Source organism: Xiphias gladius, chromosome 22 (genome assembly GCF_016859285.1).
Source record: "Xiphias gladius isolate SHS-SW01 ecotype Sanya breed wild chromosome 22, ASM1685928v1, whole genome shotgun sequence".
Lineage (NCBI taxonomy): Eukaryota > Metazoa > Chordata > Actinopteri > Istiophoriformes > Xiphiidae > Xiphias > Xiphias gladius.
This window is the reverse complement of record NC_053421.1, coordinates 25255490-25270622: the sequence shown is the minus strand read 5'-3', so window position 1 is coordinate 25270622 and position 15133 is coordinate 25255490. Positions and strand designations below refer to the sequence as shown.

The window sequence follows — 15133 nt, the reverse complement described above, 5'->3', positions numbered from 1 at the left end:
GCTGTTCCAAACAGTGGGTCGATTTTGAGTTAGTCTTTGCCAGAAAAAAAACCTCTGGAGAGAAATTGATGCAGATTATGCTTCCCAGCTGTTTATAAATGCAAAAGAGAGAACCTAAATAAAAGCAATCTGTGAGGTACAGCTGAAAAAACACCACAGCAATGACTTGGCACCAAAAAGTAATCCCTGACCAATACCAGAAAATCACTTATTACCACTTTACGATTATTCTGATGGTGAATTTATTTTAGCTCTCCCGAGGCAAGAACGTCAGCCAAAAGCAGCTAAATGACAACTCGCAGGCAAAGAATCGCTGGCTCACATGAACACCAAACCCTTTCTTGCACTTTTTTCTGGACTGACACTCTGGTGACCGTGCCATTGAAAAGCTGCCCAAAGAAGCAGGTGTGATGGCAGCCTTTTGGCCGGTGAGATCGAGTGAGTTAATCGCTGTGATTTCAGGTTTTGTTTTGATGCCTGGCACACCGGACTGGACTGGGAGTTAGGTAGTGGTTAATTGCAGGGGGCAGAGAGGTTGCTGCCGCTCTGCTCGTGGCATAAACATTATCAATCAGGAGCAAGAAGGTCAGCCGTGTCATAAAAAGTTCACAGATTAATTATTGTTCTTGTAGTGATGGCCTGGGCTTGATGGGACACGGCAATGTAACGTTACACTTAAGTCATAAACCCAAACTGTGCCATCGCACTTTTTTTTTTTTTTTGTTAGCCCCCCCTTTTATCAAACCAACTCGAACTTTTTAATTTATGTCTTATGGTTCAAATGTGAAAGTCATATTGTTCATTTTTGTATTCAGATGACTGTGCTCTTGCAAAACAGAAACATAAGCAGAACACTAATTTAAGCACAGCTAATAGGGGAAGTCACTGTTCCCCTTTTCAGAGCTGAGCCCACAGACATTTATATAAATGTTCCAGTCACGGTATTGAGCGTAACAACCTAGAATAATGGCCTTTTCTTGCCAGATGTTTTCTCTAGATCAGTTAACAGGCATCTGCAGCGGCCCCCTGAAACACACACGCAGACGTACAGGTAGAGGCGACTTTAGTCATGGGTGCACCACGCTGCACCACCAGCGCCTGATCCTCTGCTGGTAACAGTAATCAATAGGCTCGCCCTGGCTTAAGGTCATCTGTTCATGTGATGGGCAGATCCCGCCCGGGGCAGTCAGAAGCAACACTGACAGCGGAAAGATAAGCATCACAGCTTCTGAATGTGGTTTCATTGAACACACGAGAGTAAACCAACTTATGATTTAAAATATAAAGGCCTAATTTACTTTGTTGTGCATCCATAGGAATTAGCAACGTCAAACATGAATTTCACAGTTTGCTGTTGCTGTTGTCTTGTACCAGTAAACCTATTTGTTTAGCTCTCAAACATTCCAAAACACACACGTTTCTCTTAACTCTCTGTCAGCCAGATATTAGGGGTCTTTGTTGAAACATGTTTGTATTAGTTGAAAAGATGAACACCAGCTGATACTCCGTTAGAAGATGTTAATTTCACTCTTAAATACCGTCATGACTATCATTAAGGCTCATCTTGTTGCTCGCCAACACTGCAGAAAATAAGGCATTTGATCTTTTTTTTTTTTTTTTAAAGATTTTGTTACATATTGTTAGAAGAAGCTCCTCATAGTTCCACCTGACTGCGTATCAATGCAGACGTCATATATTTTTTTGTACATTTATCTTCCACCTGCTCCTGTTCATTACGATAAAGATGCATTCAAAAACATGCGGCAAGTTTCATGAAAGTGCTGCAAATTTCATAGTTGGAGTCAGTCAGCTGTAAGAGGGCAGTATTTCGACAAGTACAAACGTGCCCCAAAACCATTTCAAAGGTTAATGCACTGGCTGCTCGCAAACACTGAAATACTGACAGAAAAATCCACAGTGCATACATTTTCATACATTTGAAGCATTTAGCTGAAGCTTTTATCCAGAGTGTCAGTGCAACAGTAAAATAAAGCTCAGTCCCTGGATGCCGTTCAATACCTTGGCCTGAATAATAGACATATTGATTCCAGAAGCTCTTTCTGATTCTTCTAATGTAGCGGATGTCTGTACTTCTTTCACCATAGGTCATAACAGAAACAGATACCTGCCGCTCCAACCTCCCCGATTTATTTTTTTAACCTTTGGCAGAACTGAAGCCCTTGACGATGTAACTTTGAGCAGTTTTGTGGCGCCCACTGCCGACACCTCTGCTTGGATAAATAAGGACCGTGTGTAATGGCTCACAAAAATAGCATGACATAATTCACTATTGATTTGCGCTCCTTGCTGGCTGATCTTCATTTCGTGACACTGGAGTGCAGAGAACTAAGAGGCGCTGGCATCGATCAGGTAGAGCCACCAAGGCAAAATTTCATTTTCGTAAATATGGCATCAGTCCTCTGTATTCCATGCACTGCTGACATGTGATGTTGTTTTATGAGTCAAATATATTGATCCACTGCTGTCTTTTTTTTTTTTTTCCTGAAAATATCAGACAGTTCTCTCAGAGCACAGCAGCTATATTTGTATAACCTGTTAATGTGATCTCATGTACTGACAGTGGATTAGAGGTCTGATTATTTTTGCAGAGCCTCCCCAATAATTTAGATGGCATTGGTTTGATATGTGCATGCATTACATGGTATATAATCAGTTATCCTCTGGATATCTCATCCTGTGAGCTCTGCTGTTTTAAAGCCCTTTTATCATCGTAAATAGATATCAGAGCTACTACAGCTACTCCTGAAGAACTGACAAATATTTGGTTAGAAAGATATGGTGGCCCTGAGGGCATCAGTTCGCACAGAACAGAATGGCAATTACTTACCAAACAACAAAAAATTCCAGGGGACACTTAAATTTGGCGAACACGGCCGTCACTTCTTAGTGTTATCAACAGTATATATCGTTATATTATGACTTTTTGTCAAGGATTTGTTTTGTTATTATCTTCTTCACTCGTTCTCAAACTCTTTGAACCTGGTTTTGGAAGTGGCTCAAATTTAAATGTTCACTCAAACATGCACCGACATGTGCAAATGAACAGAATGTCCAACTGTCACATGACCCCCTCCGGATGCAGTTTTTTTTCTTTCTCCCATGTCTGAATTTCAACTGTCAGGACACTTTTAGTTCACTACAAAGTACTTCATTTCTCATGTTAATGCTAAATCCTACGACTTTAAATAAGACCAAAAAAAAAATAGAAATAATTCTCTAAAGTCTTAAAAAAAACATGTTCAGCCACCTGTCGATTGAAGCCGTATGATTCACAACAAATCATGTATTTCTCTCTACAGATGGCGTCCCAGGTGCAGCACCCCTACCACTATCCCCTGTGCTGAGACCAGCACAACCCTTGGCAACTCCTACTCCTGTGCCAACGGCGGCACCTGTGGTCTCGCCGAACAGCACGGCAGCCAAAGCCCCAGAGACTACCTCAGCTGCCGGAGGGGACGAGAGGCAATCAAAGCTCCACTCACCCTCAGAACCAGACCTGGAGCCTGAGGCCGAACCCAAGGCGGAGACTGACGTGGAAACAGAGGAGGAGAAAGCTCGACGTCTTCTGTACTGCTCGCTCTGCAAAGTGGCGGTCAACTCAGCATCACAGCTGGAGGCTCACAACAGCGGTAAGAGGCGTGTGCCAACATTTGTGTTGAAACTCTGTGTCAGACAAATTTCTAACACCCCATTCACACACACACACACACACACACAATGCGCTGAGTCATCTGTGTCTTCAGTCAGAGAATGTCCTGCTGCTTTGCCTTACAGCAATTTTAATGAAGGCTTGAGTAAGAGAACAGTGTCAAAAATAGGATATTAACAGGGAAATCTTTTTTCAGATTTAAGCACAGCGGACCAAGGGTTACACTGGATTGTACAAGTGACCTCAAAGTTACAGTCACTGTCGCCAGACAGTGAAAGGGTCCCATTCAAACCCATATTGATAAAGTTTGTTCAACAGAGAGTCCGCGACCCTTCCGCAGCCAGGCAGCTGAGCCTCTGTTGTATCTCATTCTTGACAAGTGGGCGGATGTTTTTTCCTCCAGCGTCTCAGCGGCATCCTGTTATCTGTTTTCATAGCCAAAATATTCCATCTCCTTTCAACGGAGAAGCCAGAGTCTTTAACTTCAGTGGTTGAACCCAAGAGAGAGAGAGTTCTACAGAAACTTTAGCGTATAATATGTAGTATACAGAGAGTACAGCCTCTTGGAACTTATTCCACCAATCCTTAAGTTCTGTCCAAAGTGTATGCGGAATCGAACACTCGTTCTCACTCTAATCGTGAAACAGGAAATACCTGACTTTATTTAAACTGAATAAAAATGTTTTATGCAGTACTGGCCTGGGTTGAAACTTGGCATGTAAAATAACTCCTCTTCTCATTATCGTTGTCGGCATTGCAGCTGCTGTAGTGCTCTGTTATATGAGGTCTATTTTCATGGTTTGCTTTAAGAGTAGTTGTAGTAACCCAACATGAGCCTATAGTAGTTTAAACTGCTATTACACTGCTTTTAATATTTTTAAAAGAGACTGTTCTTCCCTGGAAAAAAAAGCCCACCTCCATAGGTCATTTTTGCAAGAAGCAGCTTACTACGACCCACCGTTATGTTTTATTGCTAAGTAACATCTAGTGGCCGTGCGAGGACAGCATCGGGCTTTTCAGAAAAAGCCTCAAAACAAGATGTTTCCGTTCAAGTGACAAAGCCCTCCGGTGGCTGCGGTAATAATGACGGGAGTAAAGGAGGAGGTCAGGCGACGTCGTTATACAACGATGATGCGTAACAAAGAGGTCGGGGCGGATGGATGGGTCGACCAAGCATTTGACGTTAACGTGAGAGGCCGCTGTTCATTTCCAAACAGACAGTGTTTTTCCTGTAACCATGACCGTGATCGGTCTATAAACCTAACCGCAGGTTTATTATCTTTGCCACGGCGACGAAATTCCTCGAACCTAAACTAAGTATCTATTTAAACCCAAACCAGGATCTCTCCCTAATCCTAAACAAGTTGTTCTTCTCCCTAAAACTAAGCAAACCTTTGACATAGCATTGACGCTAGCATCACAAAGGGCTGGTTATTTGTTTTTCACCAGTGATTTTTTTTTTTTAGCGGTTTGTCTATGGGACATCTGCTGCTGCTGTAGGGGGCGCTAATTCAGGAAACGCTCCTATAGATTGTATCAGAGGGTCGAGACAATTGACCTGTGTGTTCGTTTAGGTTGGAGGACTTCTTGTTATTTTAAATGTTGGTTTTAAGCCCCTAATGGCCCTGTACTGCAATTCTTCATATTTTTTAGCTTTAAACCCCAGTTGTTGCCTACTTGAGTTATTTTTGTTTACATTTTTTTGAAATGTGATTGAAGGGTAACTCAGTGGTTAGCTCTGTCTCCTCACAGTGATAAGTTCCTGGGTTAACATCTACTGACAGGCGGATCGGACAGTCACATCTCTTGTCCACTGATGTTTGACGTTGATAAAAAGGGTCACACAGTCGCCTGTGACTTGCGTGATGCCCTCTAACATCATAAACACAGACTTGTCTACAGTCTTCAACACAGTTGATAACATGATGCTCCAGCAAAGGCGGACTGGTCATCTTATAGGCGTAAGGAATTCAGCCGCTAGATCTGGGGCATCCAGCCCGGTCCCCCTGCAGATCAGTGTGGGTTTTTTAAGAACTTCCGGACAGACGGGTTTAAAGTTCTGACAAATTTGAAGTCAGGTTAAGTTAATGCTACATAATCCGTCTGTTCAAAACTCACAAAAGGCAAAGCATCAGGTCACGAATGATGACTGGCCCAGGGAGTGAGCTGCTGGAACCCATTTTGAAACCTGTGGTGTTGACAGCTGACTGTGCTATAACTGGCCCATTAATTTACCAGTATGGGTCACTGGTTCCATCCTTGAGGCCACGGTGTAGTGGTTATTTTCCCCCTCACATACTGGAATTGCATCATCAATTATTTGTAGCCTTTTAAGCCTAGTCATTTTATTTGTCCGGTAATAATGCATTGCTTATTTCCCCCTGATACTTCATCGTTGTCTTAGGAGGGTTAAGGGCTGTTTTCGCCGGTCTGAGTTAAAAGTCAAGGATTGTTCTTAATTTCGAGTATCCCGTCACTCCAGACACGATACAACTCAGGACAAATGTGAAACCTTTAACAAAGTTTTGGATCAGGGTCATTTTACCAGGGATCACTTCTCATCTTACAATTTCCTCATATTTCCCGGATCAGAGAAGCCTCTGTCCCGTGATCCCACCTTTCCTTTAAGGCAGCATCTGCAGGTCAAGTTCATATACGCTACCAACCGGGCTGCCTCTTGTTTTGAACCTGCAGGTACGAAGCACAAGACGATGCTCGGGGCCAGGAGCGGCGTGGGCTCCATCAAGTCCTTCCCCCGGACCGGAGTCAAAAGCAAACTGGCCACGTCCTCCAAATCAACAACGGGCCTGCAGAACAAAACGTTTCACTGTGAGACGTGTGATGTGCATGTCAACTCAGAGACTCAGCTAAAACAGGTGAGTGGGATGGAAACCGAAACACTCTGATGGCGTGAGGAAAATGGAAACCTTGTATGAATAACTTTCAGGCACGCGATGCATCTTAAACTGAAGGTAAAACATAAAATAAATAAGTAGACGATACGCTGTTATGAGATTGAACTGTAATTGTCTCACCCCGCCTTAGCTACTGTTGCTATGCCTGTGAAGCTTTGCACTTTAGTTTTACGACTCCAACGGTGGCAGGTTTTACCACTCGAAATTCTCGGTAGCTTTAGGAACAGTGGATCTTGGTTTTTGCACAAAGTTGAGCAAACAGCAGGCCTCTCATTCCGAGCTGATTTTGTCGGCCGAATTGACAGGCTGTCGCTACGCAGGTTTTCCTAGCTGCAGCTAGCTTTTAAAAACCGACCCCGCCTCCCAAACTACTGTAATGTCCGGTCGTGGTGGCTAATCTATGACTGGACAATCACTGTTCGGGGGGGGGAGGGATATCAACTTAGCAGTGGATATCCATTTGCTACCAGTACCTAAATCAGAAATAACATTGAAAAAATCAGTCTATTTATCCTTTAAGTGTTTGGCTCCCTCAAAATGTTTAGATGCTCACCAGACAGCGGGGTTCAGAGAATCGATATAAGGCAAAAAACGTTTCACGTGCTCTAACCTCCGTTTTTCATGCAGCCGCTCGGTCATTCCTGCCTCACTCCCTACCATGTTGTTGAACTAGGGATGGCATGACTGACGAGTATCAGTGCTATCAAGCTGCGGCATCAAGAGTTCATGTTTTTATTTTTGTCAGAGTATTTAGATTGATGACATATTGGCTCTACGGTAGGAGAGCAAACAATTTACTGTGTGCGTGTTTGAATTTTACACATAGTCTTTTTGAAAACCTATTTAGCGCATTTATTTCAGTGTCAGATTTGTTTTGTTGGATTTGAATCTTTTTTTTTTTTTTTTTGGATACAAAGACTACTAGTGATCATCTTTCCTTTCATCCTGCTGCATTGCTGTCACAGCAGAGCTTTCCCTCTCTGAAGTCTTTGTCATGCATATACACTCAGAAGAAATCTGGTTAAGCGTAGACCGTACACGGCCAGGAAATGAGGTTTCTCTGGTAAAAATAAAGCTAACTGAGTTTCTCCTAAGCCCTCTTTTCAATAAGGAAAAGCGTTTCTAGTTTACATGAGGTTAAAGAAATCAGGTTAGTATGGAAAGCTGACAATAATCTGATCTCTTAGTGATTTTTTCCTGAGTGCGCCTTGGCTGAAAACTCTGCCTAGGAATGTGCATCTCGGTTGTGGCTTCGGGGCACTCCACAAATCTTTTCTTGTCGTTGGTGACTACTCTGTCATGGCGGAAATTTCATCTACAATACCTGAAAACCCCTCCGTTTTGTCTGAGCTAACCTTGAGATTTATCACTGGAAATAGACAGGCTCTGTGTGAATTTTTCATGCCTGTACTTCTGAATAGCGGCGAGTCTCTGTGAAAAGAATCCAGCGTGACAGATTTCAGTAACAGCTTGAATCCAGAGGAAGAGTGTGATTCTTAAATCCACTGCAAGAACTTTGTGAAATTTAGCGATCGAGCCAGAAATGTGCCTTTTGTTCTCCACGTGTACTCAAATTGAATTATTTACTGGCTTGGGGTTACAAAGTATTTTTATGTTGTTCTAGATTCTTGTATTTTACTTGTTTCTAGTCTTCTAACATCAGAAAACATTCAATATTACATCTCAACATCCACAACATGACATACTACATTTAATACGGGAGCCTAATGTATCATTTGCTAAATGCTGTCTGCACTGTACCATGGCTGTAACTGCAGTTATTTTCACTATGGGGGGGCTCCAGTCAGAAGGAAACCTTTTAAAGCTCTAATACTTTTTGCCTTGAGTCGGGAGGTGTATTTATAGTCCTACCCCCTCCTTCCCTGTTGGTCAGGTTCCCGCCTCAGCACATGATAAGCTATCTTCCCTGAAATGGCATCTAGCCTGTGGCTGAGGCAACCGGCGTCTATAAAGCATCACAGCTAATCTGTAATAATGATTTAAAATGACAACAAAAAACCAAAAGAATTTTCATTGTTTTTTTTTTTTCCCCCTCTGGACTGGCTGCTGTCCAGAGAGAGACGCAGTGTCTCAGGCAGACTGCCCCGAAACTGGGTCTGGATATTTCATAGTCCCAGAGGGCTCAACACGTTTATGTCTGTAACATCCTCTAGTGCCACTGTCTGGTCGAACTTTCCCCTTGACCAGATAATTAGTCTGACGAGCTGTCTTATGAACTGATGGCTGGCTTTCCATTAAACTGGCTGTGGCTCCTCACGGTCCCCGGAAGACGAGTCATGTGGTTCAGGTGACCCCCCCCGATCTTTCCTCCTAGCACCGCAACCGGGCCGCTCACACACAAGAAATTTAAAAAAAAGAAAGAAAAAAAAAAGGTCAGGTTGCCAAAAGATGCTTCGCATCCTTTTGCGAGGTAGTTCCTCCGGACAAACTCTGGAATTGCCAATTGGCAGATTTTAAAATCATCTTCCATCCAGCCAAACAGAGCATCTTATCCTAAATTACAGGAAAAGGTTAGCATCATTGCAAGTAGTATAAAAATTTAATATCCTATAATATTATAAATATTGTTTACTGACTTAGACTATAATCACATTTTGAAGCTGATATTGCTCCAAACCCTTTTTAGGTTAGTTGACGTGTTGGTTCACTGCTGGTGAAGAGGTACCACTGAGATTAGATTTTTTTTTTTTCCCCCCTCTATTTGGCTGCTTGAGAAAACTTGTTGAAAAAGTCGTGTGCATTCAGGAGAGCCTTCGGCCAGCCTCTCTCTCTCTCTCTCTCTCTCTCTCTCTCTCTCTCCTCGCCGCTGCTGCCCACTTTGACAGCACTGGCTTTCTTTGTGTTTATGCTGGAAATAACAGGGACAGCGATGGCAGCTGCTCAGTGTCTGAAAGAACCTTTACGGCGTTTCTTTGACTGTGACTTTTCCAGGCTTGTCTTGGTAGCCACAGTCAAGCTAACGCCTGGCCTCGACGACGGCAAAAATATTCCGAAGACCTATGAAAAATCCGAAACTGGGCAAATGTATGCAAAGCCACGAATGGACAGAAATGGAAAATGATCTTTTCTATCCCGTTTATTCGTTATTGTTTTAATACGAAAAGTACTCGTGCGCGGTGGAGCCGAAACCTACAGTGCAGCGCGACTCAGGATTGACACCTCTCTGCCTCATTTGAAGCTTGTGTTCTGTCTCATTTTCAGCACATCAGCAGCCGGCGTCATAAAGACCGAGCAGCAGGTAAACCAGCCAAACCTAAATACAGCCCCTACAACAAGCCGCAGAAAGGCCAGACCAGGCAGCCGGTGAGTCACTGCACGCCTCCGTCATCTTATCAGCAACAGAAGTCCTGATGTGGGCGAAACAGTCACAGGGACTCTGTCCTAATAGCCTCTTAAGAGACAGTGCTATCAACCCATGAGAGAGACAGTTATTGATTGGTATCTGAGACTGTGTTCATTGTCAATCTCCTATTTCAGCCACTTCCTGGCTTTACAGTTTTCAGGTCAAATAAAAAGCCCGACCCCGGTATGTATTGATCTCTCTTGCTGTCTGACATTGGACGAAACTGCATTCAGAATTTCTGAAGTAAAGTTTCTTTGTTTATGATTTTAAAAAAAAATGCTACGCGCCTCTCGGAAAGCACTAGGGTCTGCTCTTTGTTAAGTCTTAATCAATCCCCGTGACGGCACCTAATCCTATGAGATGTCAGCTTTCGTAAGCGGATCACCTGTTACCTGGATTTTGTTTGAAATCTGTGGCGGGGAACACTGATTAAATTTGAGAAAACTAGAAAATGACACGTATCAGTGCTCACCTGACCCGGCGAACTGAGGGAGGAATGCAGACACGGGTAAAGTACTATTTAGAGGTGATCGTAAATGTCAGTTTGAACTCATTTGGAGTACCTCGGCCTCTGGTCTTCTGCACCAGGGAAGTGGAGATTAGTGTCAGGCAAGTTGACAAAACCGAAGAATAAGCACTGAAATAACTTTCCTGAGGTAATTGTTTAACTTTCTGGTACACGGCGTCCTCTCCAAGCCCCGACCTTCTTGAATTTCAGCCGAGTTAAAACAAAAGCCAAAAGTTGTGGGTGGTTTTTTTTTTTTTGAGTGCCACGTGGCACAGGATTGGTAGGATGCACGACAGTGCCATGTGGATTCAATGCGGCAAAGATAAAGGGGAGCCTGACTTTTCATCTCGCGGAGGCCCGCAGAAAACAGCATTCAACACACCCGCTGTTCGCCGCGACGAGGCGCGGGGGTTACCAGTGTGGGGGAAATGACTTTTTCTGAAACCCATCATTGACTGAGTTAACGGCGAGGAGCTTCTTTGATGAGCGGAGAGTAAAGAATGCTTCCCATAGGGTTGCGATGCCTGAGTCGTTGATTGATTACCCATGACAACGGCTGCCATCCTGGTGGCGCGAGACCGTAGCTTTTCCATTACTGATACAGAAGATTAAGCCAGATAACTTCAGTGACCTTTTCACCCTATTTGGCTGTGGTTGGAGGTTGGGTGCTGTTTGTCTGTCACTCTTATTTTTTCTCTACTTGTGTCTTTCCTTTTTCTCTGTTCGTTTATTTCCTTCTTTTTTTTTTTTTCCATTAATTTAAATCTCCACTGAACAATTACTGCGAGAAAATTTGTCCTATTGTTGGGATGAATAAAAAAGGTCAGAACATCAATTTGCAAGTTCTAGTTTGGAGACAACAACAGAGGTCTAAGAAAAACAAATTTAGCTAATTCCTGATGCCCAAATTACAGGTACATTGATTAAATAACTGAAGAAATAATTTTTATATTTGGTGGGGTTGTCATTTCCACTGCCATTTCCTATGTAAACACTGGTGTGTTGCAGATCACCTGGAACAGTTTAGCAATTAGCGGCTGATTTCTGGCACCTGTTCAGTGCCCCGTTAAAGGTCTCCGGCCCCAGCTCCTTGCAGTAGCAGTGTCCACAGATCAGCTACCACGTCTCCTGTCTGTTCCCGTTCCTTGTCGTCAAAAGAACGTACGAGTTAAACACTGTTTGTGACTTTACATGCTGCTGCTGTTGATCCAGGGTTGCAGCAAGGGACTGTTTGGAAAATCAGGACAACAAAACGGAAAAACTGCACGGTACCTATGTACCGCATGGAGGTACAATGTAAAGTCCTCCGAGCAGTAGATAGGCAAGTTTACAAATACTGAGACTTGCTAAAAAAAAATATGCAGGATTGTTGTAATTAATCCTCTGATTTCTGATTAGTTTTACATTTAATCAATTATGTGTTAGGACCGTAAAATGTCACAGAATATTTAAAATGGTCACAGTCAAAGATAGTCAATTTGCATTTAATAAAAACAGAAAAACAGCAAATTGTTACATTTGAGAGTCTCTAAACGGTTGTTGATTAACTTTCTGTCAATCGAATAATTGATTAACCAGCAAAACATTTTGGCACATAAAAGTGGGGCTCGGTATCAGACCTCGATACTTTTATGTTCCAGACTGAAATATGTCCGTAACACGGCAGATTAAAAACTGTCAGGCACTGAAAAGCTGGCATCCAGTGTGGAGCTGCAGTAATTCAATTGAGTCGACTGATCGACTAATCAATCGACACAAGGCATATTTACCAGCAATTTTATCAATCGAGGAATCGTTTCAATAACTCTTTTGTTCCAACTCCTTAAATTGAATTTTTTTTCTCTTCTTCTACAATATTCAACTGAATATCTATGAATTTTGGATCTGTTGGTTGGACAAAACAAGCGATCTGAGGATGTAACCTGGGGTCTGATTTATGGCTGGTTTTCAGTTTTTGCTGATATTTTATAGACCAAACATTTAACCTAGAAAATAATTTGTAATAAACTAATAATTGACAGTAGTTGAAAATAGTTGTAAATTGCAGGCCTATTTGAATTTCTGCTCAGGTTTACAATCTCATTTACTTGTTCTTTCATCCAGTAGTTTTTTATTTAGATCAAAATCATGTTTTATCAAAGTTTATTTATTTATATTATTAATTATAATTAATATAATTACTTTTGTTTTGCTCTGGTTCTTGCATGGCTGCTTGTGTGGGGACAACATTTAAGAATATCTGAGAACTTCCTTAGTTAAATGACGAAGGGGTTTGTGGAAATAATGTCTATGTTTCTCACAGTGGAGCATTGAAACGGTGTTGACTTTGTATCTGAGCCAAATCTCACCGAAGAATTTCAAACGATACCCAGCCCTGCTAAAAATAGCAGTGTTAATTAAGCGTAGGTCTTTTTCATTGGGTGTTTACACTATTTCATCTACTCTGTGTACATACCGATTGCATTAAGCGTGTTTTGTCTCACTTTCCCAGATAAAGTTGACTCTGGGTAAGGAGCGCCAGTGTCAGCCGCTGGCTACCCAGATCATACCTGCTCACCTGGCAGCAGTGGCAGCAGCCGCCGCCGCCCTCAGCAGCTCTTTCACGCACCGCACGAACCACGCCAATAACCACGCCCCGACCCCTGCCCTCTTCCAGACACAGACCCTCCCCGCTGCACTGCTCCGCCCGGCCCCTGGGCCTGTCAGGACCTCCCACCCACAAATCCTATTTGCCCCTTATTGACCCGTTTGACCCGGGCGGAGCCGCTCCAGCTCCCGTCAAGGACCAAACCATGTGCTTCACCCAGACCAGGCCAAGGAGTCGTGTCAGCATCTGTACTCCTTCTATGCATCTGGGATACTGAACATCTTCACAAGATCAAACCTCTCACCTGTCCTCGTACGGATTATCCTGCATTTGAAGCTAAACTGGACGGCAGCGAAGCATTGGGCGCTTTTTCTCATGATGGATCTATTTCTCTAATCCCACTGAAAACCTGGACTGTACTGTACGTGCTTTCTGTGCCATCCTTGCAGCCCACGGCTCACACCCAGACCCCAAACTCGGACCTACATTGTACCGCAATAATGTATAAGACTAACCCTGTGAACTATGCAGTGTCATTATTTCATGATGTAAGGCACACTTTGAGCTAAAACTACGGTAGGGATATGCTTTTTGTAAAGATACAGCGCGGCACCAAGATCATTGCTTTAGTGGAGGATTACTGCCGCTCATAATTTAAAAGGCTGTTACTGATCATAAGAGCGAGCCAGGCCCTCCGCTGTTCCTGTATGCACTTTAAGCCCCTCTTCGGTTGATGTCTACATTAGATGGCTAGACTGCGTTAGACGGTTAGAGTACAGTCTGTGTCGTAATGTGTGTTTTTGTATTCGTCCTTGCATTTCCTGTGTGTGTGTGTGTGTGTGTGTGCGCGTGCGTGCGAGTACTTACTTCTGCGTGTGTATGTGTGTGTGTGTGTGTGTGTGTGTGTGTGTGTGTGTGTGTGTGTGTGCGTGAGCGCTTCCCATCCACCCTAAGCCGGTCGATTATCCAGCACACGTTGTCACTGATCATGTCTCAGGCCAGAGGGACCACAAAGGCTTGTGTATAGTAACTGTCATCGTGTAAAAGGTGAACAATTTCAAATAAAAAGAGTCCTAATTTGTTAACGCTGGTGGTCCTGCGTAGTTCAGTGGCTGCTATCACTCATAGTTGTGGTACTGTTAGGTGCTCGAAGAACGTCGGCACGTGCAATATGTTCCTTGAAATCCACCACCAGTATATTAAAGTTAACGACACTGCTGAGTAACAAGGTGAGTTCACTCATTTTTGATACGGCTTGACCTACCAGTCAGCGTTATAAAAGCGCAATCCCAATCATCACACACAAACTCGTAGAGCATGGAACACACAATTCGAATGCAGAACACACAATCCAAATGCACAATACCTACAGTGCTTAATATTAATTTGGGTTGAAAAATATACTTGTGACATCTGGAAATCCAGAAATCCAGCACAGCAAACGTGTACGTCTCACTATGAACACAAGGATGTTCACCCTCAGTGCGTGTTTGTTACCGCCATGGGTTGTTGTTCGGTTCTTCAAGGTCCCGATGTACTGTAGACCATAACACTGGGTTTCATAAATGCGTATTCACATCCCGAGATCAAAATTCTAATTCAGACCACATAATTAAAACTCCTGAAACAACTCCATTTCCACTATTAACACAATGTCTCTGAAGGACGTTCTCTCTCCTTGCTTGACTCACAATGTGTGTTTGTAATACGGAGGCTGGTCTATAATCCTGATGTAAATATTGCTGCTGGCAAATTGGATTATTTACAGTATTATGTTGCATTTAAGCAGAATTAACGAGCAGAGTTGATGTGTCTGCAAGTGACGTGAAAATTATTACATTTGCGCCATTTCAACGAGACATTTTGGCAAACAGGCCGCTGTGGTACTGCATGACAGGTGACCTATCGGAGTAACAATGCAGCAGATTATTACCTGAGTGTAGTCACTTTACTACAGCGGCTGATGCTGAACAGCGTACAAATTATTTTTCATTGTAAGACTACAGTATATAGTAGATTCACTTCACTTTATTTCAAAAGATCACTATATTTTCCTTATTGTCAACAAATCCCAAGGATCTTTGATTTG

At 43.0% G+C, this 15133-nt stretch overlaps 1 protein-coding gene across 3 annotated transcripts in view; it reads left to right on the top strand.

Moving 5' to 3' along the window:
- znf385d (zinc finger protein 385D) overlaps positions 1-14129 on the top strand; it is a 71344-nt gene extending 57215 nt beyond the window's left edge. For all 3 annotated transcript variants that reach the window (XM_040117839.1, XM_040117838.1, XM_040117837.1), the window contains 4 exons: positions 3321-3650; positions 6365-6546; positions 9808-9909; positions 12949-14129. In XM_040117839.1, the coding sequence (XP_039973773.1) occupies positions 3321-3650; positions 6365-6546; positions 9808-9909; positions 12949-13200 (866 nt within the window). In that variant the 3' untranslated portion in view covers positions 13201-14129. The remainder of the gene's footprint in view (positions 1-3320; positions 3651-6364; positions 6547-9807; positions 9910-12948) is intronic.
- The last annotated feature ends 1004 nt before the right edge of the window (positions 14130-15133 follow it).